This window comes from Leptodactylus fuscus, chromosome 3 (assembly GCF_031893055.1).
Source record: "Leptodactylus fuscus isolate aLepFus1 chromosome 3, aLepFus1.hap2, whole genome shotgun sequence".
NCBI classification, from domain to species: domain Eukaryota; kingdom Metazoa; phylum Chordata; class Amphibia; order Anura; family Leptodactylidae; genus Leptodactylus; species Leptodactylus fuscus.
Window position 1 is genome coordinate 76,528,093 of NC_134267.1, and position 24,890 is coordinate 76,552,982.

The 24,890-nt window shown below is 39.4% G+C and overlaps 1 protein-coding gene across 2 annotated transcripts; it reads right to left on the bottom strand.

The window, feature by feature from the left end:
- Nucleotides 1-1,158: 1,158 nt before the first annotated feature.
- LOC142196628 (protein unc-93 homolog A-like) lies at nucleotides 1,159-19,250 on the bottom strand. Of its 2 annotated transcripts, XM_075266606.1 has the most exons (8): nucleotides 19,161-19,250; nucleotides 16,858-17,039; nucleotides 16,381-16,621; nucleotides 13,235-13,355; nucleotides 10,764-10,963; nucleotides 6,763-6,898; nucleotides 4,645-4,776; nucleotides 1,159-1,397 (listed from the first exon to the last, which is right to left on the bottom strand). In XM_075266606.1, exons 1-8 carry the CDS (start codon nucleotides 19,248-19,250, stop codon nucleotides 1,165-1,167), a joined length of 1,335 nt encoding a protein of 444 aa, XP_075122707.1. In that variant the 3' UTR covers nucleotides 1,159-1,164. The 2 variants fall into 2 exon arrangements, with proteins under 2 accessions (XP_075122707.1, XP_075122708.1); XM_075266607.1 differs by lacking the exon at nucleotides 13,235-13,355 and having other exon boundaries at nucleotides 16,392-16,621.
- Nucleotides 19,251-24,890: the final 5,640 nt, after the last annotated feature.

A 24,890-nucleotide genomic window follows, 5' to 3' on the forward strand; every position in this document is an offset into this window, starting at 1 on the left:
TTGGCTCCTTCTTCATCATTGTTTTTAACTTATCTGCATCCAGAATGGATGCAGATGAGTTGATACTGGGACAGCTGGACAGGACCCAGAATCTGGGACTATTCCGCTGACTCCAATTTGGTTGGGAGGTATGCTGATAACAACCCTTCTTCTAGGCAATTAAAAGCAATTAAAATGAGCTATAAATATTTAATATAAAAAAACAAAAAACTTGAGAGTCTTCAGTAGTTGATACTAAGACACTACTATAAATATTTACTGAACCGTATAGAGAATCTGCACTGTAATACTTGTATACTGTACAAGCTGTTCAGAAACCACTCCCATTAACTGTACAAGAAATGGCATGAAACTGCCCTGTTTGATCCTGACGTACACTTTATTTATGACAACTTGTGCAAAATAAAAGTGATGTCCATAGTAACAGATGATTTATTATGTCCTCACTACCAGTAGGGGATGCCATATTAATATAACATAGCACCACATAGTATTGTGGATCAGATGGGTAACCATGAGGAATTACAGGCATCTGATGGAAAACTATCAGTGCCATGTACAGAAAAAACTCTGAATTACTTAACCCTAGATGAAAAAAAAAAACGGCACACAAGAAAAACTAAAATTTTATAATATAAATGACGTCTTAAAGAGAATCTGCCACCAGCAAAATGGGTCTTACACCACTTGTACACTGTTTTAGAGGTGGTGTACTCCAGTTGCATAATACTCCGGCTGTACCAAACAATTCACATGTATTTTCTCCGAAAAAGGATTGCATTTTGAGACCTTGACTAGCAAAATGCAGCTATAAAAAACGCTGCAGAAAAAAAAAAAAGTACAGCTTTTCCTCAGCGTTTTTTTCCCCATAATGTTTGGATGAGTTTACTAAAATCTCAATACTGTGAAATACAGCTTTATTTTCCGCTACGTTTCCACAGCAGCAGCAGCCAAAAATGATGTTTCTTAAATGTGGAGCCTTGGCATAAAGAAGTTATGCTTGCTGTGCCGCCATTAGCTCTTACAACATATCATCGGTTTTGGTGATGGTAGGCTGCATTTAAACAAAACATATTTCAAGTCACCTCAAAGTTATGAAATTTTAGCCAGTATATTGTATCTTGATTTTGAGTATAACTCTATAGTCCCGGCTTATGTGTTATATTAATCTTTGGGTCCTTCTTCACTTGTTGCAGATGCTTTCCTGTGTTCTATATATTCCACAGCTCCATAGAGCAGAATTCCTACTACAATAACACACAGTAATATATAGAGTTTAACATATACACATAAAAATGAGCTGTATCCAAAGGCAATGGCAAATCCAAGTGATTCCCAGAGAGAGAAATTGGCAAAGGCGGCTTCCTTATTTTTTTCAAACAAAACACCATATAAGGCTGCAAGATAAGAGCAATAGTTAAAAAACAATATAAACAATACGAAATTTGAGATCTAACACCGCACATTCGCTTATTTAACCACTTCAGTACCGGGCCAATTTGTGGTCCAGGACCAGACACATTTTCAGGTTTTTTGTACGTGCAGTTTTGAGGTCTGTAAATTTTTTCTCATATGTCTCAGTCAACTAATTTTTGCGTTTTTTTTCGGGGACACATAGGGCTTTATTTTTATGTTGTTTTTATTTTCGAATGTGTTTTAATTTTTTTTATATCTGGGAACATATAAACATAATAGGAGGGAAAATGTGTCTGGTTTTCAATTTATTATTTGTTTTTATTTAACCCCTTCCCGCCGATGGCATTTTTTGATTTTCGTTTTTCGTTTTTGACTCCCCTCCTTCTAAACCCCATAACTTTTTTATTTCTCCACTCCCAGAGCCATATGAGGTCTTAATTTTTGCGGGACAATTTTTTCTTCATGATGCCACCATTAATTATTCTATATAATGTACTGGGAAGCAGGAAAAAAATTCAGAATGGGGTGGATTTGAAGAAAAAATGCATTTCTGCGACTTTCTTATGGGCTTTGGTTTTACGGCGTTCACTGTGCAGCCAAAATGACATGTCCCCTATATTCTGTGTTTTGGTACGGTTCCAGGGATACCAAATTTATATGGTTTTATTTACATTTTGACCCCTAAAAAAAATTCCAAAACGGTGTTAAAAAAATTTTTTTCTAAAAGTCGCCATATTCTGACAGCCGTAACTTTTTTATGCAAAGGTGTACGGGGATGCATAGGGCGTCTTTTTTTGCGGGGCCGGGTGTACTTTTTAGTTCTACCATTTTCGGGAAATGTTATTGCTTTGATCACTTTTTATTCAAATTTTTATCAGAATTAAAACAGTGAAAAAACGGCGGTTTGGCACTTTTGACTATTTTTCCTGCTACGGCGTTTACCGAACAGGAAAAATATTTTTATAGATTTGTAGAGCGGGCGATTTCGGACGCGGGGATACCTAACATGTATATGTTTCACAGTTTCTAACTACTTTTATATTTGTTCTAGGGAAAGGGGGGTGATTTGAACTTTTAATACTTTTTATATTTTTTTATATATTTTTTTACTTTTATTTTTTTTTTGCATTTATTAGACCCCCTAGGGGTGTTGAACCCCAGGGGGTCTGATCACTAATGCAATGCATTACAATGCTAATGCATTGCAAAAAATCATCATCTCTTTTGCAGGCTGTATACACCAGCCTGCAAAAGAGAGAATTTGCAGACCGGCTGGGAGCCTTTAACAAGGCTCTCGGCTGTCATGGCAACATGACGTCGGCCCTGGAGCATGCTCCAGGAGCCGGCGATCCCTGCCAAAATGGCGGCGCCCATGCGCCGCCAGGAAAATGGCGCCTCCGGCGCCTTTGACAGCAGCGCCGGAGGGGTTAATGCCTCCGATCGGTCCGGGGACCGATCGGAGGCATTAGAGCCGGTTGTCTACTGCTTAAAGCAGTAGACACCCGGCGGCTATGACGGCCGCCCGGCTCCCGGGCGGTCGCCATAGTTACAGACCCGACACGCGCCGTACTATTACGGCGCATGTCGGGAAGGGGTTAATAACACAAAGAGTCACTGAAAAACTTTATAGAACAGTTACGGTAATTTTTATTTTGTATGGTGTCATCGGGGGTGGGTCTACAACCTTTAATAACGGCGTTTTATTAGCGTATTATTATTATTTTTTTATTATTTTATTTACATTTTTTAAAAACTTTTTCATTATATATATATATATATTTTTATTTTTTTTTTTTATTTTTTTTTTCTTTTCAGATTGTGTCCCCATAAGGTCATAAGAGACCTTTGGGGACATCTGATCACTTTTTTTTTGTACTTGAGGCTGATTTCCCCTATAACTGGGGCTGTTATATTTAGCCTCAGTTGCAGGAGGAATACAGCCTCCTGCACGCTGTATACGTAGTATACAGAGCTGATCTCTTGCAAGACGCTGCTCCCGGCGGATCACGTGACCGCCGGGTCAGAGGGCGGCCGCATCATGGCAGCGCCCATAGCCATGTATACAGCGCTCATTGAGCACTGTATACACAGCGATCGAGAAGGCAGGGATGGGAATAAACCTTCCCTGCCATCTCTCTGGGAGCTCCGGCTGAAGTTACAGCTGGCTCCCAGCTTCAGTAGCTGCACGATCTCCGTGCAGCTACTATGTTCTGACCGTCCTGTCAGAACTAGGCAACCACTTCCCGGACGTATATAGTCTATGGGCGGTACGGAAGTGGTTAACCATATTCCCTCATACACTATTATGGAACTATTTCCACTACCCAAGACAATGTGAAGCTAAAATATAGATTTCTATTTATGTGCAAGTAGCAACACATTGGTAATAAGAATTATGTGAACACAAATGACAAACAAAATGATATAAATCCTGCATGCTCAGCTATTGCCATTTCAAGATCTTGTACCTTTGAATATAACAATGTAAATATTGGATTCCGGTATATCTACACACGGTGGAAAGGCTGAAAACGGACACCTGCCAATTGTTTTAAAAACCCATTGAAGTGAATGGGTTTTTAAACGAACTGTTTCCAAACCGTTTCCAGTCTGTTGTTTTTTGTTTTTTTTCCTAGGGTGCATTCACACTACGTAATCGCCAGCTTATTCTGAACATAAAACATGTTCAGAATAAGCGGCGTATAAAGCAGTTCCCATTCATTTCTATGGGAGCCGGCATACGAGCACTCCCCATAGAAATGAATGGGCTGCTTTTTTCACTACGAGCAGTCCCATTGAAGTGAATGGGAAGTGCCCGCGTTTACTGCTAGCTCTGCTCGTTCTGAGCCGTACAAGCAAGCACTCCCCGTTCACTTCAATGGGACTGCTTGTAGTGAAAATAGCAGCCCATTCATTTCTATGGGGAGCACTCGTATGCCAGCTCTCATAGAAATGAATGGAACTGCTTTATAAGCCACTTATTCTGAACGTGTTTTACGTTCAGAATAAGCTGCCGTTTACGTAGTGTGAATGCACCCTTAAGGCAGATTCACAACGGGCGGATACCAGGTGCAAGTGTGAACGGTGCATTAGTGTAATATTTATCATCAAATTTGGTTCATACAAAGAAGGTCAATGTTAAAATTCCCATAAAAATGTCGGTATGAAGAGAACCACTAATATAAATATTGTTTGGCCATTGGTATTGGCAAGCTATATCATACTTACAGCTTAGTAGTGTTTGCCACACTGCATCTGCAATCCCCCATAGTCCAGACATGACAAAAAACACTGCAAAGTTGCCAGATGCTGGCTTCCATATCAAGAAGCCAATAATGCATCCAATATTAATAGCGGCACCTATTAGTAAAGAAAGAATTTACATGTGTTATATGTGTTAACTGATAAATTACAATGTCATATTTTGGCAAAGACATTTAAAGAATTCATCCAGTTATGAGCTCAGAAGTCAGTCCCTACAGGGAAAGATGGTGAATGTTTTCTCAGATCTTGCAGGCAACAGCCTAAGGTCTGGGCCACACTTTGTGCAAACGCAGTGTTTTGCCGGTGGCGGCTACATTTTACATTACCTGCAAAGTAGATGAGATTCTGGCTATTCCCCTCCATACATTGCAGAAAAAAATGTGAAATGGAAATGCTGCGATTTGAAAAACAATTGCATTTTTGCAAATTGCAGCATGTCATGGTGTTTTCTATATAGATATAATGGAAACCAAAAAACTGAAAAATGCTGTGAAAACAACGCATTGTGTTTCTGCCCCATTTTTTTTTTCACAGTGTTTTTAGGCTGCAGCTCGCTATGTGGGGCCTTAGCCCTCCTATTAATATATACCCATATTCAAATTTGTAGATAACTAAGGCTCCATGACGGGTCATCAACTGCAGATAAAAGTACAAAACTATTCATTTCAATTGCCCCATACACACATCCACAGTTTTTACGGCCGTGTGTCCAAGCTGTAGGAAAGAACCACAAATTATGAAGCATTTCCTATTTTTGGTTGCATTTGCAGCACAGACAAGTTAAGCGATCATACAGAGTAAGTGATTGGGTCTGTTCTGTAACCCTGAGTCCGCTGAGACCAATTTTTACTTGTGTTTTTCATATGGCCGGTAGTAAGCCACACATGTACAGTAGTTAGGTTTGAACTTCTGCGTAGTTAGTCGCTCGGGCAAGCAGGAGTTTGTTTTATTTTTGTAAATAAACCTGTTTGCTGCACATTTTTGTGTCCCTGTCTTCACTGTTTGGGTCTGCAAGGTGGAGCCTTAAGCTCTTAACTGAAGAGCTGCTTTGAGAATCTACTATATGTAACCGGTTTTGGAAATCACAGCATGTCAATTATACTTACAGAAATGGTGGTTGTTTCCCCATAGGTATATTTGAAACCTCTGCAAACTTTCTGTCTAAAGCACTGCGGGAATAACCATAATGCACTGCTGCTGAGGTTTTTCCAGCAGCGCTTTTTTGCTGCAGGACACCACATGGGGCCTTAGCCTTGCAGTTTTTTTTAACCCTGACGAAGCTGCCATTGGGACGAAGGGGATGTTCTTTTCCCTGTTCAGCCTTTGGATCCTTGGATCCCCATTTACCCTTTTCCTACTGGCAATACATTTATGAGCTGATAGGAAGTCTGAATGTACCTAGGCATATTAGAATTGATTGGATTTTTAACTGTTATTTACATTGTATCACATTGGTATCAGTTCTGTATATGAAGACAAGAACCTGCATGTACATGAGCCTGTGCGATTACCGCATGAGGCCCATTGTAACTAAAAGCCAGATACCCGCTGCAACAGCCAGCACCGTAATAACACAGATCCCGATTGTTTAACCCTTAAAGCATAATTAAACTTTAGGACAACTTTTGATTTCTGGCAGTATTTGCGTAGTAGAGAAAATCAGGGTGAGGGAGGGTCACTTCAAACTGTTATATCTCAGACATTATAAAACATAGAAACTTGCTTATGGTCTCATATGAAAGAGGAGATTATTATCTGAATTATTATCTTAATCATTAGGATATTTATATGCAGCTGTATAGTATATATGATAAAACAATCCCAAACCCAACTGAGTTTTCAACCAGTGATATTTCTGGAAATAATTTAGATAGCGCTGTAATCTTAGTGTCACCTCTTTCACATGATACAAAAAGCCAGTTTGTACAAACCACTGCCCTCAATCACCAAACCAGTGGCCTTAACTACTGCACTTCCTTAGAACATAACAAAGGTTTTATTAGTATAATATATTTTTTGTTGTCTAAACCCGGGTACGTCCTGAGTCTGAAAAATTCCGTAATTATCCATGATTGTACTTACCAAGTAAAAACAAGGGAACTCTTCCTGTGTATTGAGAAAGTTTTCCGAATATAGCGGCACATGCTGCATTTGTAACACCAAAACAGATAATTACGAAGCCCACATATTTTAATCCCAAAATACAGGTTACATAAGACTGGAGAATAAAACAAAAAAACACAATATTTTTATACCAGTTTAGACCTTACTAAATTGTGTGAAACATAAATTTCACCAAACCCTACAGTTAATGGTTTAAATATCCAAAGTTGAGTTCTCCAATATTATTTGTCCAAGTTCTATCCTTGGTGTAATTCAGGAGTCAGGAGCCTCAATGGAGAATGAGGGGTAGCAACTCTGTTCTGGTATTGCTTTGTTTGCTCAGTGTTTTCAAGTAAAGACACTAAATTATTCCCAAACATATTATCACAAAACAAATAAACTTTGATTGAATAAAAAAACCAAATATACTTAGTATATTGGACATGGTATTCTTTCTATGAATTTCAGAAAGTGAAATTTTAATGTTTGAGGTTGCTAAAAAGTATTCAATTAAAATTACTCAAATACGTTATTTGATTAAAAACACTTTTATGTTGTGTTATGTGTTTGTATGCTATCTGACTCCTAAAAAAATGAAAAATATGCATGTAGAAAGTGTCACATGACAAAATCATAGCTTGCAATTGAGCTGACATGTTTGAATTAAAGAAGGCCCGTCACTACTCCTAATATTTCTAATTTAATAAATACTTGTATCCCCATGAAATAACAATTCTCTAGCATATTTTACATGAGCTCTGTATTGTGATGTTCCTCTATTATTCCTCCTGGAAATGTATAACTAAAAAGACAACTGAGTGTTATCATTCACCTATACACTTAGCAGTGATGGGATACTATGTAAAGATACACCACAATGGGTCACACCTAATTGTCCATAAATTTCTAATAATGAGAATAAAAGAGAAACAATACAATGCAAAACTATCAGTAAGCATGACCCTGAACACATATATATATATATATATATATATATATATATATATATATATATCACATGTTAGGAGAGTGGAGAGATCATCTTTAATCTACTCTTATCACAGCAAATGTTCATTTTTACTTTTTCCTCCCTGCCAAGTGGAACCTGATATATGGAATTTGATATTCCATATAATGTATTGGTAAGCTGGCAACATTTAACAATGGGATAACATTGAGAAAATTTAAGTTGTGTCATTTCTTAAGGGTTTTCTTTTTACAGCACTTATTTGCCGTAAAAATGACTTGCTACCCTTATTCTGTGGGTCAGTATAATCATGATAATACTAAACTAAGGTAGGTTCACACTTGCGTTTTGGTTTCCATTCATGTGGTCCGTTTTGGGACCCCACAAAAGGAAACCCAGTCTGTTTAAAAAAGCAGTTACCCACTATACCCGCTATAATATGGCCCGCCGGATTTCCGTCCAAATTCGACCCAAAAAATGTGGAAAAATGCAGAGAGAAACGTCCTTTTTTTTTGTCTCCTAATTTTAAAGAGGAATGGGGAACAGAATTCCTGAGCAGAGGTCTGGGGCAGGTGTGAACTTAGCCTTATACAGTTGTCAGCATTTTTTTTTTGTTCAAAAAGAGTTTTTTTTTCCTCTTGATATTCTGACACCTATAACTTTTTATATTTCTGGCTACGGAACCATGTAAGGCTCTTATAAACTGTTGTTTTTATTTGTACCATCATTGGTTCACTTTCATTATGTGTTTGGCGTATGGGAGGAAACCCACGCAAACACAGGGAGAACATACAAACTCCTTGCAGATGTTGTCCTTGGTAGGATTTGAACCCAGGACTCCAGCGCTGCAAGCCTGCAGTGCTAACCACTAAGCCACCGTGCTGACTTTTTAATCACATTTTACAACATTTTTTGAGGAGAAGTGACAAAAAAACTATTTAGACATTTTGTGTCACAATATTCACTGTAGGAGTTAAATACTTATAGTTTTTAATAGTTCAGGCATTTTTGGAAATGGTGATACCTAATGTTTATTTTGTTATTTGTAAAATAGGAAAATGGGGGTTGTCATTATTTTGGATTTCTAAAACATAAATAAACATGAGGACAACTTTTGATTTTCTGTCAGTTTTTGTGTCATGAATACATTTTGTAATATACTTTATGAACACATTTTGGACCCTTTATGTAAAATACAGCATTTTTTCACTGTTCCCTTTGCTTCTGTATTGAGACCTGTTCCTGCCTCTCACTGAATGTTACTGTATATGGAGTATGGGCTTAAGAGTATGGGCGGTGTAAAATGTAGAGAAAATGTGAGTAGAGGAGTGTTGTTACAAACAGTTATATCTCGGACATTATAAAACCTACAAACTTGCTTTTGATGCCATATGAAAGTGGAGATTAATGTAGCCATGCTATCTATATTTCTACAGATATAACTGGTTGAAATGTAGTCAGGATTAGGATACTTATAAACATCTGCATAATACATGATATAACTATCCTAATCCCGCCCACGTTTCCAACCAATGATATTTATGGAAATATTATAGAAGGAGAGCAGAGGCAGACACCGGAGCACTAGGGACAGGTGAGTATATTTTTTTGTTTTTTGTTGTGTTTTTTTTTTTTTTTTACCTTTAGGCTGCCTTCACACGATGTAACGCTCTGCTCATTTTGTCCATTTTACACGTGTAAAAATACACGTGTAAAATGTAGTTAGCCATTGAGTTCAATGGCTTTTTTTTTAACGCGCGTATTTTTACGCGCAGAGCTGTTCATATGTTTATTTACATGTATGTATATACTACTGTTCTAATTTTTATAATCCCCGAGATATAATTGTTCATAGTGACCCTGAAAGGGACAGCATCTGGATTTCATGGTAAGGTATTAAAGACCATTACAAAGCATACTACAACATTTATTAAAGGGATTCTACCATTAAACTACCTTTTTTTCTAATTAACACGTCGAAATAGCCTTAAGAAAGGCTATTCGTCTCCTACCTTTAGACGTGGTCTCCGCCGCGCCGTTCCGTAGAAATACTGGTTTTAACCGGTATGCAAATGAGCTCTCCGCAGCAATGAGGGCGGGCCCCAGCACTGAAACACCGATGAGCGCGTCCCCATTGCTGCCCAGAGCTCTTTCCTGCGCCGCCTCCTTCTTCTGCAGCAACTCCGCCTCTTCTGGCTTCTCTTGCTCTTGTAGTTCAATACAGGAGCATAGAGAGGCCACCCCAAAATGGCCGCTGGCCAGCTCCTGTATTGAACTGCAAGAGCGGCTACCCCAAAATGGCCGCCGGCCAGCTCCTGTATTGAACTGCAAGAGCAGATACCCCAAAATGGCCGCCGGCCGGCTCCTGTATTGAACTGCAAGAGCGGCTACCCAAAAATGGCCGCTGGCGGCCATTTTTGGGTAGACGCTCTTGCAGTTCAATACAGGAGCTGGCCGGCGGCCATTTTGGGGTGGCCTCTCTGTGCTCCTGTATCTAACTACAAGAGCAAGAGAAGCCAGAAGAGGCGGAGTTGCTGCAGAAGAAGGAGGCGGCGCAGGAAAGAGCTCTCGGGCAGCAATGGGGATGCGCTCATCGGCCTTTCAGCGCTGGGGCCCGCCCTCATTGCTGCGGAGAGCTCATTTGCATACCGGTTAAAACCGGTATTTCTACGGAACGGCATGGCGGGGACCACGTCTAAAGGTAAGAGACGAATAGCCTTTCTTAAGGCTATTCCGACATGGTAGTTAGAAAAAAAAGTAGTTTAATGGTAGAATCCCTTTAATGACACAAATCCTGCCAGAAAGTCAAAAAGCCGCTTGAAAGTTTTGCTATACTTTAAGAAATAAATATATAATGGGGCAGATTTATTAAACATAGTTGATCATAGCAACCAATCACAATGCAGCTTTCATTTTTCAGGAACAGAATGCAAAATGAAAGCTGTACTATCATTGCTTGCTACCTGGCAATGACTTTATTCTAAATATTTGTGTAAAAAGATTACATGTATACCTTGGTGAAATCGCTGGCAATAAATCCCTGTTCAAAACCACTAAACATAGTAAGTGGAATAAGAAGGCATTGTCGCTTATCACGGAGATGCTTAAATGCTGCAAGAAGTGTGGAACCGCAGTTTATTTCATTTTTATCTCTGTCTCCTTGAATTTGATCCAAAAATATGATTACTATTAATACAGCTAACACGCCACATCCTTGAAAGGGAAAAACAGGGATTTAGTACATAAAAATGACCTTCCATATACATTTCATGCACAGAACATGCAACACAAATGAAAAACTCCAGGCATGTCTCACTGACTAGTTTATATCAGCCAATGAACATTTGACATATACACTAGCAATTTGTTATGACCAAACTTATTATTGTCAAAGTTTAATATTGCTGCCAATAAAATCAACTTGAAGGCTAAAGCGCCACATTGCAGGACGTAGCAGGAAAAAACGTGGTGGCAACGTATCATGTTTTTTCCTGCAGTGCTTTTCACAGAAAATGTGGGTTAAATACATGCAGTGGACATGCTGATGTGGTTTACTGTAGTGGTTTTGGAAATCGCAGCATGTCAGTTTTACCTACAGAAACACCAGTGGTTTCCCTATAAGAATAATGGAAGCAGCAAGTCCACAGAGGAAACCTCTGCGGACTTTCTGTGAAAAGTTCTGCAGGAAACACCATAATGCATTGGCACCACAATTTTTCCCACAGTGCATTTTTGCTACAGCCTGCTAACATGAGGCTTAGCCTCAAGAAGTTCTAGTGCTCAGGTAAGCTGATGCCTCTTCACAGATCACTATGCACAGGACTATAAATTTATTGCAGCGGTGATTTGTATTACAACTCCGTCCCATTCACCTGACTGCAGTTCCAGATGATCCTCCATTAAGCCTGGGCTCTAACATAATAATGGTATAGCACAAGACATGCACAGTTTTATTGTCTATTTACTACAGGTTCTTAGATGGTGCGCCCAAAACATTAGACGGCTCTAGTACAAGAACTGTGTCTGGACTGCGCACACCATTCCCCTTTAATGACATAAACTATCAAGCTAATATGCACAGCCCCTATCCTCACTTTGTATTTGAAGACAACGATGACATAACAAAGATGGAAAATGTCAAACACTTTCCTGTCATTCTTTTCTTCCACTTCTTCCTTTTAAGGCTAGGTTCACACCTGAGCCTACCCTCCGTTCAGGTTTCTGTCCCCGAACCCGCTTGAAAAATTTCACATTTTTCGGGCAGAAACCCGGTAGACTCCATTATTGTATATGGGGTCCGCGGAAACCCAGATGCATGTGTGAACCTAGCGTTAGATCACCAGCAACTTGGAGATTTGTAGATACTGCCAAGCCTCTGGTTTCCTACTTAGCAGGAAGCAGAATCATTGTGTGATGCTGCCACCTACTGGATGGAATAAGTATGTCTGATCTAGAATAGAGGAGATTATAAATTCCTCTTTGACAGTCTATGGATCGCCCTAAGGGCCCGTTCACACGGGCGCAGAGAGGGCAGATTATGGTGCGGAATCCGCGTCATAATCTGCCCCCTCACAATGCTGGTCTATGGGGACCGCTGCCCTTTCTTCATGGCGTCCGCCATTCATTTGGGCCTACGCTGGACCAGCTGTCGAAGTCGTGGCAGGTGGATTTTGGCCATATTCTACAGCGGCTTCCCGCGTTAGAATTATGGCCAAAATCCGCCTGTACGCCCCCCCGTGTGAACTAAGCCTTAAAATGTGCCAGATTTATCATAGTGCCTGATGCTGTTTGATAAATCAGTCCCATTCTTGGGGACCCACCGAACTGAAACCTATACGCATTAGAAAGCGGTTACCTGGGAAAACACACGGACTCCATAGACTATAATAGGGTCCGTGTGGTTTCCACTCGGTTTCCACCCGAACCATTCGGAGAGAAAAAGTGCTGCAGGACTTTTCTCTCCACATGTTTTTTGTGGAAACTGAACAGAGACCATATGGGCCCCATTATAGTCTATGGGGTCCGTGGGTTTCCCAGGTAAGCAATTTAATGTGTATAGGTTTCGGTTCGGGGGGTCCCTAAGCGGACTCCACGAACGGAAACCCTAACACAAATGTTAATGGGGCCTTAGAGTGTAGTCTAATATTACACTTCCTATTAGTTGGCAAAGTTTTGCCAGAAAAAAATGTGCCAAAATTCATATTGACACATGCCATGTCCATTTCCCCCAGAGCCAAACACTTTTCACAATAGTCTCTCCTATTTTTTGTACAATTTGTATGTGTCTAAAAAAAAACTTGATAAATATGGTACAAGAGTGTTTGGTGCAAATTATTTTTTTGGTGCAGACATTTCCTGCAACATTTTTGGCCTATATAGGTGTTAAATGTATCTCTGTACATAAAATATAATAATAAAAAGTAGTGAAATAGAAACATATGATAAACACAATATTAAGCTTTTCATCACTGTATAACTACATACCAGTATAAGATCCAAGAAGAATATAGATCACAGTATTTGATGGTCGACCAGAAGTATTATTCCCAGTTTGAGTCAACGCAACGGGGCAGTCGCCCGCTCCACATACAGTTTGATTTGGTGCCTCCAGACCTGGAAACAAAATAGGATCAAATATTTCATCTATTTGAAGAGTGTGTTTAAAGGGACTCTATCATTGGGAAAAGTCATTTTTAGATAAGCACATCCTTGCATAGGCTTTAGAAAGGCTGTTCCACACCTACCTTTTGTATGTAAATTGCCTCAGTAGTCTTTGAATAAGTCCGTTTTTATTCATATGCTACGTCTGTGAAACTAAGGCCCGACATTGTGGACACACCGCATTTTAGGCTGCTATGGAAACGTAGCAGAAAAAAACGCTGCATTTTACAATGCCAACACAGTGAATGAGACTCTAGCAAATCCCATCCACACATTGTGAAAGAGCTGTGGAAAAGCCGAGTTCTCAAAAGTGTATGCATTTAATAAAAAGCTGCATGTCACTTTTAGCTGCAGAACGCAAGCATTTTCCCTATAGATTTATTAAGGGAAATTAAAAAAGCAGAGAAAAATGCAGCAAAAAAATGTTTGCTGGTTTCAATGCATTTTTTTCTGCAGCGTTTTTTACTTGTGTTTCATTACACGGGTCCTTAGCCTGAATATAATCTACTGGGGCACATGAACTTCATAGTGGCAGGTTTTTCACATCCCTCAACAGTCTTGTGTCAGTCGCACATAGCAGGGGTTTAACTAGAAAAGGTTGGGCCCCATAGAAAACTTTTAACTTGGGCCCCCTACCCCCACGCCATAGTGCCCCCGTTTCTGGCCCCCACATAGTATAATGACCCATCACTATAATGTCCCAAAATGGCCTTCAGACAGTAAAATGTCTCATAGCGTCTTCACGACACAGTATAATGTGCCATAGTGGCCCCTCCGCACAGTATTATGTCCCATAGTGGCCCATCCACACAGAATATAATGATCGGAGGACCAGGGGAAGTGATAAACATAAAAACCAGTGTTACTCACCTCTCCTGTGCTCTTGCCATCACTCCGTGGTATATTTGACCCTCTTCAATTTCGGCACAGATGTGAGTTACACTGGTGTCATTATATGTCATGACACCAGCTAAACCCACGTGACATCTGTAACGACACTAAAGAGGCCCAAAGATGGCAGGGAGTGAACTGAAGCACAGGAGAGGTGAGTAACACTGGTTTTTAGTTGTTTTCTTTTCTTAAATGTAGATTGTGAGCCCCATATAGGGCTACAATGTACAATTTTTTCCCTATCAGTACGTCTTTAGAGTATGGGAGGAAACCCAGATATTGTCCTTGGTAGGATTCAAACCCAGGACTCCAGCACCGCAAGGCTCCAGTGATAACCACTGAGCCACCATGCTGCCCCTGACTGGCTTTTATGTTTTTCCCCTCCCCTGGGCCTCCGATCATTATACTCTGGAGTCTGAAGAGACCCTAGAGTATAATAATATTAGTATTTGTTGAGGATCGCCCAACAAATACTCTTGCCATGGGTTGGTGGCCTTATTTTTTTTTTAAATCAGATAATTTTTATTGGCAAATTTTTCTTTACATAATGGTGGCCTTATTTACCGATCCCCCTAAGGTCCCGGGCCCTGTAGTAGCCACTATGGTTGCTACAATGGTACAGTGTGTTGCTTCTCAGCAACACACTATATATTACAAGTCCCTCATAAATTTGTCACATTCACATATACTGTGCTCCTGATCACTGGGTCCCCTAGTAATCAGTCACTTATGCCTTGGAGATAGTCTTGGAGATAAGGGAAAAGTTTCTATAACAGCACAACCTCTTTAAGTCATATCTTATATAACACAGTATTGTAATAAATAGAGATGAGCGAACAGTGTTCGATGGAGTACATGTTCGATCGGATATCAGACTGTTCAAGATGTTCGATTCCAGTCGAACACCAGGTGGCAAACTCACTAAAAATTATATTCCCCTCCCACCTTCCCTGGTGCTTTTTTTGCACCAATAACTGTGCATGGGAGGTGAGACAGGAACTACGACAACGGAGGCATCGAAAAAAAATCAGAAAAAGTAATTGGCTGGCTAAATCAGGTGACCTCCAATTTATACGAATAGTGGATTTAATATCCGGTTCATATGAGACTGTGAACTATGTGACTGTGAGACAGGGATAGATCTACAGGCAGGGTTAGCTAGAGATTACCTTTATTTAGGTGGGAATGTCACTCACTTAGCTCTTTGGGGCTCTATCTGGTCGGGATCCCTGCCAGCTTGCGATATGCGCGAGCTAACTTTTTCCCATAGGAATGCATTGACCAGCGTTGATTGGCCAAATGCCATACAGAGTACAGAGCTGAGTGTGCAGCAGGGTTCACATCTCCGGTGTAGCAGTGTTGGCCGTGCGCTCAGCTCGGTTGCATCTCCGGTGTAGGCATACAGAGGCCATACAGAGTACAGCATTTGGCCAATCAACGCTGGTTCTGCCGGAGAAGGCGGAGTCTAAAATCGGTCCACAGCAGTCTCCATTCTGGTCCGATATTAGACTCCACCAACTCACAGACGAGCCTCCGGCAGAACCAGCGTTGATTGGCTGAATGCTGTACTCTGTATGGCATTCGGCCAATCAATGCATTCAATGCAATCAACGCATTCCTATGGGAAAAAGTAAGTTCCCACATATCGCAAGCTGACAGGGATCCCGACGCAATACAGTGACTTGGGCATGTTAGATGCCCCCAGACATGTTTCTCCTGCTGTCCCAGTTGCATTCCAGGGTGTTGACATCATTTCCGGGGTTGTCATAGTGGACTTGGTGACCCTCCTGAGTCGAATAGTGGTTTCCCCCTTAACAAGTATTTTTTCCCCATAGACTATAATGGGGTTCGATATTCGATCGAACAGAGTATTGAGCGGCTACTCAAATCGAATTTCGAACATTTCACTGTTCACTCATCTCTAGTAATAAACAGTAGTACATCTGTATATCATCAAACATAACACTGGCTACAAAACAGCTGAGGGGATCCATCTATTCCTTACACCACTGCTGTGTCATTTGCCTGCTATAATGATAATTTATACTGCTAATGAGATGATAATACAATGATAAAACGTATATTATACCTGCATTTGGAGTCAGGTGAAATACTAAAGAAGAAATAAGATTTCCCCAAACACGGCAAGTTTGACATATTAAAAAGAAAGTTCCAAAATACTGGTTCACAACATCTTTGGATAATTTACCGCTGGCTTCTGCATTTTTGTTTCCAGTTATTGTTATATAAGTACTCTTGCTTGCCCAGAGGGGTCCACCCCCTAGCCCAAGAAGTATAGAGGAAATAATAAGCGTAGGCCTAAAAAAGAACATGAAAGCTTTATAACCAGTTATTTACATTTTGATTAATTACATTGCATTAATTAATGTCCTATATGAATAGTCAGGAAGTAACAATCGAAACTAGCAAAGAATTCTTAGAATATTGGACAATGTTGTTTGTTCATAATATGTTAAAACTGATTAGATATGACATAAAACATACTATAATACTATATTATATTATCCTTGCACCAAAATGTATGTAAAATTTACCAGCTTGGGTAGAAGTTGCAAAGACTGTAGGAGATGAAGCAAATCATAGACGCTACAATAGTCCATTTACATCCAATTTTCTTTATCAGTAGAGGAGGCAGCAATAGTGAGGAGAGACTAAGGGACACATACATTACACTTAGTGATGCAACACCTAGTCCTTCTATATTATTCAGACTGCTCTGTAATGAGAGAGAAATTAAATGCATATAGCAACATGTCTGTCTTTCTTTATAATAAGGTTTCCTTACATATTCAGAACAGTTTAGATGTATCATACAAAATTCAGTGTAGAGTCATCATGCTCTAAAAGCTTTAATAGGATTTTTAATATGCCTTTAAAACACATCAAAAATGTTTTTGTGCTAAATATAGCAAAATACACAATGGTATCTTTGTAATTCGGGACATTTCTTGCCTCGAAGTGAAGAAATGGTGCAAAAAAGCAGGGCAAAGCTAAAGGGAGTCTGTCAGAAGGAAAACCATTGTATGACTAATGACAGTACCTTGTTGGGTTGTTTTTTGCACTTTCCAAAGATGCCTTTGTTATTGTGCATTGTAGCTCCATTTTCATGAAAATCGGTGATTTATTCTTATACAACTATTGCTGAAAAAGGCTTTAGGGCCATTTCTTCTCCTGCTGGGACTTTGCTCTGTTCTCCAGATATTCACCCTAACTGTAAACAAAGTGTGACATATTGGAAGGGGGAGGGGCTGGACGACGGTTAGAGCTCTTTAGAACAGTGAAGCCCCAGCAGAAGAAACATTCTTTCTGATAATTTGCATAAGAATAAAATTCAGACTTTTATGAAAATGGAGCTGCAATGCATGCAAGTGTAAAATCCGTCCTACAAGGTACCGCCATTAGTCTGATACCAATTTTAATGCTCCCTTAAATCCATTTTAAATCAATCAATTTTAAAATCCATTTTAAATCAATTTTAATGCAATTTTAAGACTCCCTTAAATCCATACATAGTGAAAACTAGCAGAAACACTTTCATTTTTCACCACATTTCACCTATGTGTAAGTAATATTGTTTCCCCATTAACATTCTGTGTTTTTCAAAAAACACATGCAGTATTGAAAATGCTGCATTTTTCGCAGTGTTTTTTTCCTGCAATTTGGTATTGAGATTAAAGTCTGTCGGCGGTAAATTTATTAGAAAACTAATCACGGTATGTTATAGAGGGGATTCTGCAGTTTCCAAATATTTTTCTTCTATTCAGCTTTGGATCCTCATTTTCTTGTAAATCCCTGTTTTATTCATATGAGGGGAACGTGCTTTGACTGGGAATCTAGATCTGGAGGCCACACAAGCTAATATACACCCCCATGGCACTTCTCCCTTCATTTGCATATGAATACTACGGTGATATACTCATATTCTGAGAGTTATTATATCATTTCATGCTAATGCATGAGACATTATAATTAATAACTCTCAAAATCTTCATCTTACTGAAATTGGAAAATGACAATGCAAACGTACTTAGAGAACTTAGGAAAATTGTTTCCCTTCTGGTTCATGGTCAGTGATTTAGCTATTAAAATGGTGTCATTGTTTTGCAGTAAATTTTACATAGTAATGCACAATAGTTTGTCATCCATTATTCTACTGTGAAGGAAATAGGGACAGAAGGGAAGAGTCTAATACACCTTGGTGACACATATTACTTCTACTGTCATGTAACTAAATAACTAAACACTCATGTAAAACAAACAAATCTGTTTTTAAACATCATTTTTCTCATTGCTGGTGCACACAAGGCCTTCGGGTACTTTCACACGGAGGAATTTGGCGCTGATCCTGGCATGGACCTCGTATCAGAATCAGCGCTGAAAAAAACACTCCAATTGACTTTAATGGGTTCCGTTTTTTGCACAAAACCCATTGAAATCAATGAGAGGCTTTTTTCCCATTGATTCCGGCGCAGAGAACGGAACCCATTGAAGTCAATAGGAATGTTTTTTCAGCGCTGATTCTGATGTGGGGTCCGTGCCAGAATCAGTGCCAACTTCCTCCATGTGAAAGCACCCTAAGGGTCCATTCACAGAGGAAAATGGCGTTGAATTTGGTGCTGAATTCCACAACAGATTCCTCAACATTTTCCTCCGTGTGAATGGACCCATAGAGTAAAAGTTCCACATGTGATTGGTAAAAGATTACCACAGCTAACTTTCAACAATGATCAGGTGAGGTTCTAGTGGTCAGATCCCTCTGATCTATAAAAGATCTACCACTTATGCCCTATTTTGTAGGCAAACCCATTTAATTTCATCTTATAACCTTCTGCTTTACCTGTAGAGTCTGAAGTCCCATATAAGCAGTATACAGAAGTAAGATTCCAAACGATAGAACAAGAATGTTTTTGATATTTGAACATTGCATTCTGTAGCCTTTCTTTTTACAGGTTCTGATGTATCTGAGGTGATCTTGTATGTGCTGAAAGTAACCATAAGATATTAATAAATCCATGTAACATGACTACTTTATGAATTTGTTTGGCATGTATCTAAAAGACTGTATAGCCTTCAAAAAACATAAAAATCTGCTGTACGATATGTCACTTGTATTCCCTTGGCGTATTAAATAAAATGATGTATATTCCTTATGTTTATGTCCTGTTGAATTATACATAAGAGTAAGATGTCTTATGTATATTTTTGACACCAAATTTTGACTAACAAACAAATAAAATAGGATCATGTCAATCGGTGGTCTACAAGCTGTAGCCCCCAATTTGTAAAAAGACATGCTCCAACACAAACCGTATAGCAAACACAGCAGGCAGATCACTAATGTTATAAAGAATATGAAAGTTCTTGCATGTAGTTAAAAAAAAATGGACTACTGAATGTATTGACAAGCAGTGAGCAGTGAAAGCACACGGACCCAATAGACTATAATGGGGTCCGTGTGCTTTCTGCGTGGTCTCTGCACGAGTCATGTGGACAGGAAAGTAGATCATGAAGTACTTTTCTGTCCGCATATTCCGTGTGGACACCGCTTGGAAAGCACAATGACCCCATTATAGTCTATGGGTTCTATGTGTTTTCATAAGCTCACCGCTTGCCAATGCGTTTGATAGTCCATTCAGGGGGTCCCCATGCGGATTTCCCAAACGGATTACCGTACGCAGATGTTAACCAGGCCATTATTTTGTATACATACACCCATGAATTATCATGGGTTTGTGTAGGGGGCCTGAGCCTGAGATAAAACTCAAGCTAGGTCCTATTCCTGTTTGTTTTTGTGGCCCCCAAATATCTGGTTTAAGGTACGCAGACAGCATTTTTAAGCAGATGCTAGGTCAAATAGTAGAGCAACTCTTTTGCATTGTTTGTATCTTTAAGGAGCCTTCACACGGATTTACGCTGTGCTCATTCTGAATGTAAAAACACGTTCAGAATGAGCGCATAAAAAGCAGCTCCCATTGACTTGAATGGGAGCCGGCATACGTGCGCTCTCCATTGAAATCAATGGGAGGCTTTTTTCCCTATTGCTTTCAATGTATTATGCGCATAATACATTGAAAGCATAGGGAAAAAAGCCTACCATTGATTTCAATGGAGAGCGCACGTATGCCGGCTCCCATTCAAGTCAATGGGAGCTGCTTTTTACGCACTCATTCTGAACGTGTTTTTACGTTCAGAATGAGCGCAGTGTAACTCTGTGTGAAGGCTCCCTTAGCTTAAAATAAATTAGAAGTGTTTTTTACTACAAAGACTTCCACTCAGCAAGAGAGAAGTAACATCTATGTTGTAAAAATCTACATTCTCAGAGGAACAAATTAGTCACTTGACAATGGTGTAAATATTAACACCAGAGGACTTAAAAGCTATGCGAGGATGTGATGAGTAATGACATTTAGCAACCATTATGCCTCAATAACTATCTTATTAAACATGTTAAACTGTCATTTATGCTAAGGTAAGTATTCTGAAGCTTTATAGTTCTGTGCAATGAGCTGTTATGGTGAAGCCAAGCCAACTCATTTTTTATTCTTTCTTTCAATAATTCCTTAAGCGCCCGATCAGTCAATGAAAACACACTTTTACACTTTGACATCAAAGATGTCTAATATGATACCAAAATGAAGTCATAATAAAATCACCCCAGCTCATAGAATTGGGGATGATCACTTTTCATAAAATGTCTGAATAGATGAATAAAGTCACAATGCAACATACTGTATGTCCTAGTGAGAGTAAAGCTGGGAGTTAGTGGTGGAGAAGGAGCTATAGATTGAATAACAGCATGCAATGTCAGTCATCTGCGTCTAAGGCCAGCAGGATACCGTCATGTATTACATTTACACTATATAAATCATTGGCGCAGCCTCATCTGCAATATGTAGCTCAGTTCTGGGCACCAGTTCATAGAAAGAACATCATAGAGGTAGGACATCATTCCTGGAGGACATCAGCCATGCTTCGTTCACACTTGCGCCTGGTATCCATCGGCTTGCAATCTCTTTAAAAATAAAAACAGTTTGGTACGAAAAGGATTCCAAACTGTCGCACAGCAGATACCTGAATCCGCCTTTTTAGACAGATAGGCTAGGATCACATCTGCGTATGGGTTTCTGTGGGGGAGGCCCTCTTGGGGACCCCTGAACGTAAACCTAATCTACAAATGTGGTTACCTTAGGAAGCCTGCGGATCCCATAGACTATAATGGGGTCCACGTGGTTTCCGTGCTTTTATCTCTGCATTTTTCATGCAGAGAGGAGAATGGAATTCACATACGGAGACTGGGCGCAGATGTGAACTGAGCCATAGTTAATGGGTGTCCATAAAAAAAATGGACTGTTTGTGTCAGTTTTTTCAGTTCACATTAGTTTGTGTCAGTTTGTGTCCGTTTTTGACCAATTCGTTTTGTTTTTTTTCTTTTTCCTTCTTCATTCTGAGCATGCACAGAGGGAAAAATGGATTGCAAAACAGAAACAAACGCCTTCCATAGACCTCAAAGTTAAAAACAACAGTTTTGAGGCAGTCTGTTGTGTATCCTTATTTTTTGTATGGACACAAAGTCCTGCAAGTCCGACTATGGTCTCCGAACAAAAGAGAGGATACACGGCAGAGAGGCTGAAAATAGACACCTGCGGATTGTTTTAAAAACCCATTGAAGTGAATGAATTTTTAAACGAAACTATTCCAAACCATTTCCAATCTGTTTTTCTGATATTAAGGTGGATTCATGATGGACGGATACCGGGTGCAAGTGTTAACAAAGCATTAATGGCTTTTTACATCAAAATAGTATTGATATTTTAGGAAATGTATAGAATATTTCTTTCCTTCACTTGTCCCTTCAGCCATGTCCTTTCTTATCCCTTGGTTGATGGAAATAAGTCTTTTTACAACTGTATTAACTATGTAACTATATATTGGAGTACAACTTGGTAGTTGCAATACTCTGATGAACACACAACTAAGCAGATACAGTCTATAACAGGTGTGCAGGGGAACCCCTACATTTGAGTCTATTGAGGGATGAAAATGGACAAAATTAAGACATGACCTATTTTGTTTACAGTCTGTTAAAACAGACCATTAAAAAATTGGTATGTCAATGGTCATGTGAATTGGTCATTAAATTCTATGCAGCCGTGTGGCAGCTGTTTGAATATAGATAAATCGTTCCATGGCTGCGTTAAATTCACTGATTGTGAATGGGGTCTATTCACATGACCAATTTTATAAAGGTCTGTTACAATGGGTCATCTATTTGTTGCATCTGATAGTCATAACACTCTCTTAGCATACATGACCAGAGACTATACCCTCAAAACAGAACATACAGATCATGAAGTGGATTAATCAGCCCCAGTCTATAATCTGGCACCACCCTAGCACAGAGCCCGTACTGGTATAATTCAATATAGTACATCAGTCTTGTTTAGGACTATAGAAGTTACAATTATGGGAAAGCAGGCCCATTTATTGTATATGACAGCTAACAAATCTGCTGAATCTTCTATAACAAGTTACAGCTTTAAAATCTGGATATTATCAACAGACAGTTATGTGACTTTTTCTGAACAGTGAAAAAAGAGAAGAATAGCAAAAACACTGAAATATTTCTATAGTAACAATATTACATTTTTGGTCTTAGAAGCATATAAACATAATTGAAATAATTGAAACAAAGTGAAATTAATATAAAAACTGAAAAAAATCAAATCAATAATTGATAATACAATATAGCATTGCTATTCTATATTATGTAATTCTATATAGTTATAAATTATTTATAAATATTTTGAATAGTAGATAACAAAAAAAAAGACAAGAAAAGAAGCACTCACTTTTACAAGATATCTCCTGACTGGTCTCTCAGTTGGTGTATTGTACACTAAATAATGGATAGCATTGTATAACTAATAGGTATAAGACATCAGACACTAGCTCAGTAATGCATGATGAAGTCATCTTTTATAGTAAAAGCACTGTGACGCACACCCTCAGATTATAGTAATATCTTCTAGGTAACACCTTTTCTTGTCTCAGTCAGCACATTAGTCCATCTGCAATTTTGTATAAATTCTGGTGCATGTATATATCTTCCCATTTGTTTAGAAGAAATGCAACACATTTTTTTCAGCAGCATTTTACATTGTTTTTTCCCAGACTTTTTCTCTACAGACTTTCTGCCCGTATTATACCCATATGGAAAACACCAACATTTCCACAAGCATAATTGACCTGCTGCATTTTCAAAAACGCAGCTTTTCTGCTTTGGATTTTTTTCTACAATGTGTGGATAGGATAAGCCAAAATCCCATCCACTTTGCAGGTACTGTAAAAAGCAGAATTGTTTGTGGTACTGTTTCCACCGTGGCAAATACACTGCATTTTCGCAACGTGGGGCTTCAGCCTAGAGATGTTTTAGAATGAAGATACTAAACTCCACTTGCTGGTCCCATTTCCCTGGTGGCACTTTCACAACTGCCTCATCCAATACTTTGAACACCATCTTCATCTTCCTGGCAATCACCTGTCTGTTATTCACCTTGATCTCACTTTAAATGGTCATTGTCATTTCAACAAATATGTGATAGCCCATGTAATACCTATAAAATGATATTTACTTTATCACAAATTGTTTTAAGCCCAAAATTATGTTGTTAAAGGGATTCTATCATTAAAATACTTTTCTTTCTAGGTAACATGTCGGAATAGCCTTTAGAAAGGCTATTCGTCTCCTACCTTTGGAAGTGATCTCCGCCGCGCCGTTCATTCGAAATACCGGTTTGTACCAGTATGCTAATTAGTTCTCTCGCAGCGATGGGGGCGTCCCCCAGCACAGGAGATGCGATGGGGGCGTCCCCATTGCTGCTCGAAAACCGACTCCAGCGCCGCCTGTCTTCTTCTGCATCCTCCCTTCCTTCTTTGGCTTGACATCGGACGCCTGCGCAGTACGCTCTGTTCGGCGAAGTTTGCCAAACAGAACCCTACTGCGCAGGCGTCCGACGTCCAGATGCAGAAGAAGACAGGCGGCGCTGGAGTCGGTTTTCGAGCAGCAATGGGGACGCCCCCATCGCATCTCCTGTGACGAATAGCCTTTCTAAAGGCTATTCCGACGTGTTACCTAGAAAAAAAAAGTATTTTAATGGTAGAATCCCTTTAAGATAGTATCTCTGGATTTCTGAAGTATCAGAAATTGCAGGAACTGGCTGAGCAGTAGAATGAGCTGTTTAAATCTTATACAGCACTGAGAAATAGATCCAAGAACCCAAATGTCTTCACCAGCACCAGCCACAAAAGCAGATGGACTGACTAAATTTGAGGGCCAAGTAATCACCACAGAAATTGGGATAAGAAATACTCCACAAACTAAAGTCTAACCAGAACCTACAATAAAGTTACAATTCAGATCAAAACCAGGGGGATGATTCAGAAAAGTGAACATTTCCAATCCAAAAGTCAGAGCCAAAATCAGAAGGCAAGCGAATTTCCAGTAACAAGTCAAAGATCAATATAAGAGCAGCACAAACAGGGTATGGGAGCCTCACTAAAATGCAAC

Excerpts from the sequence above, each read along its gene's own strand:
- LOC142196628 (XM_075266606.1), bottom strand. The coding sequence starts at position 19,250 with ATGCAATGTTCAAATATCAAAAACATTCTTGTTCTATCGTTTGGAATC. Across the intron at positions 6,899-10,763 it reads TTGCCAGCGATTTCACCAAG|TCTTATGTAACCTGTATTTT; the intron begins GTATACATGTAA and ends TTTATTCTCCAG. Across the intron at positions 1,398-4,644 it reads GTGGCAAACACTACTAAGCT|CCTTATATGGTGTTTTGTTT; the intron begins GTAAGTATGATA and ends CTTATCTTGCAG.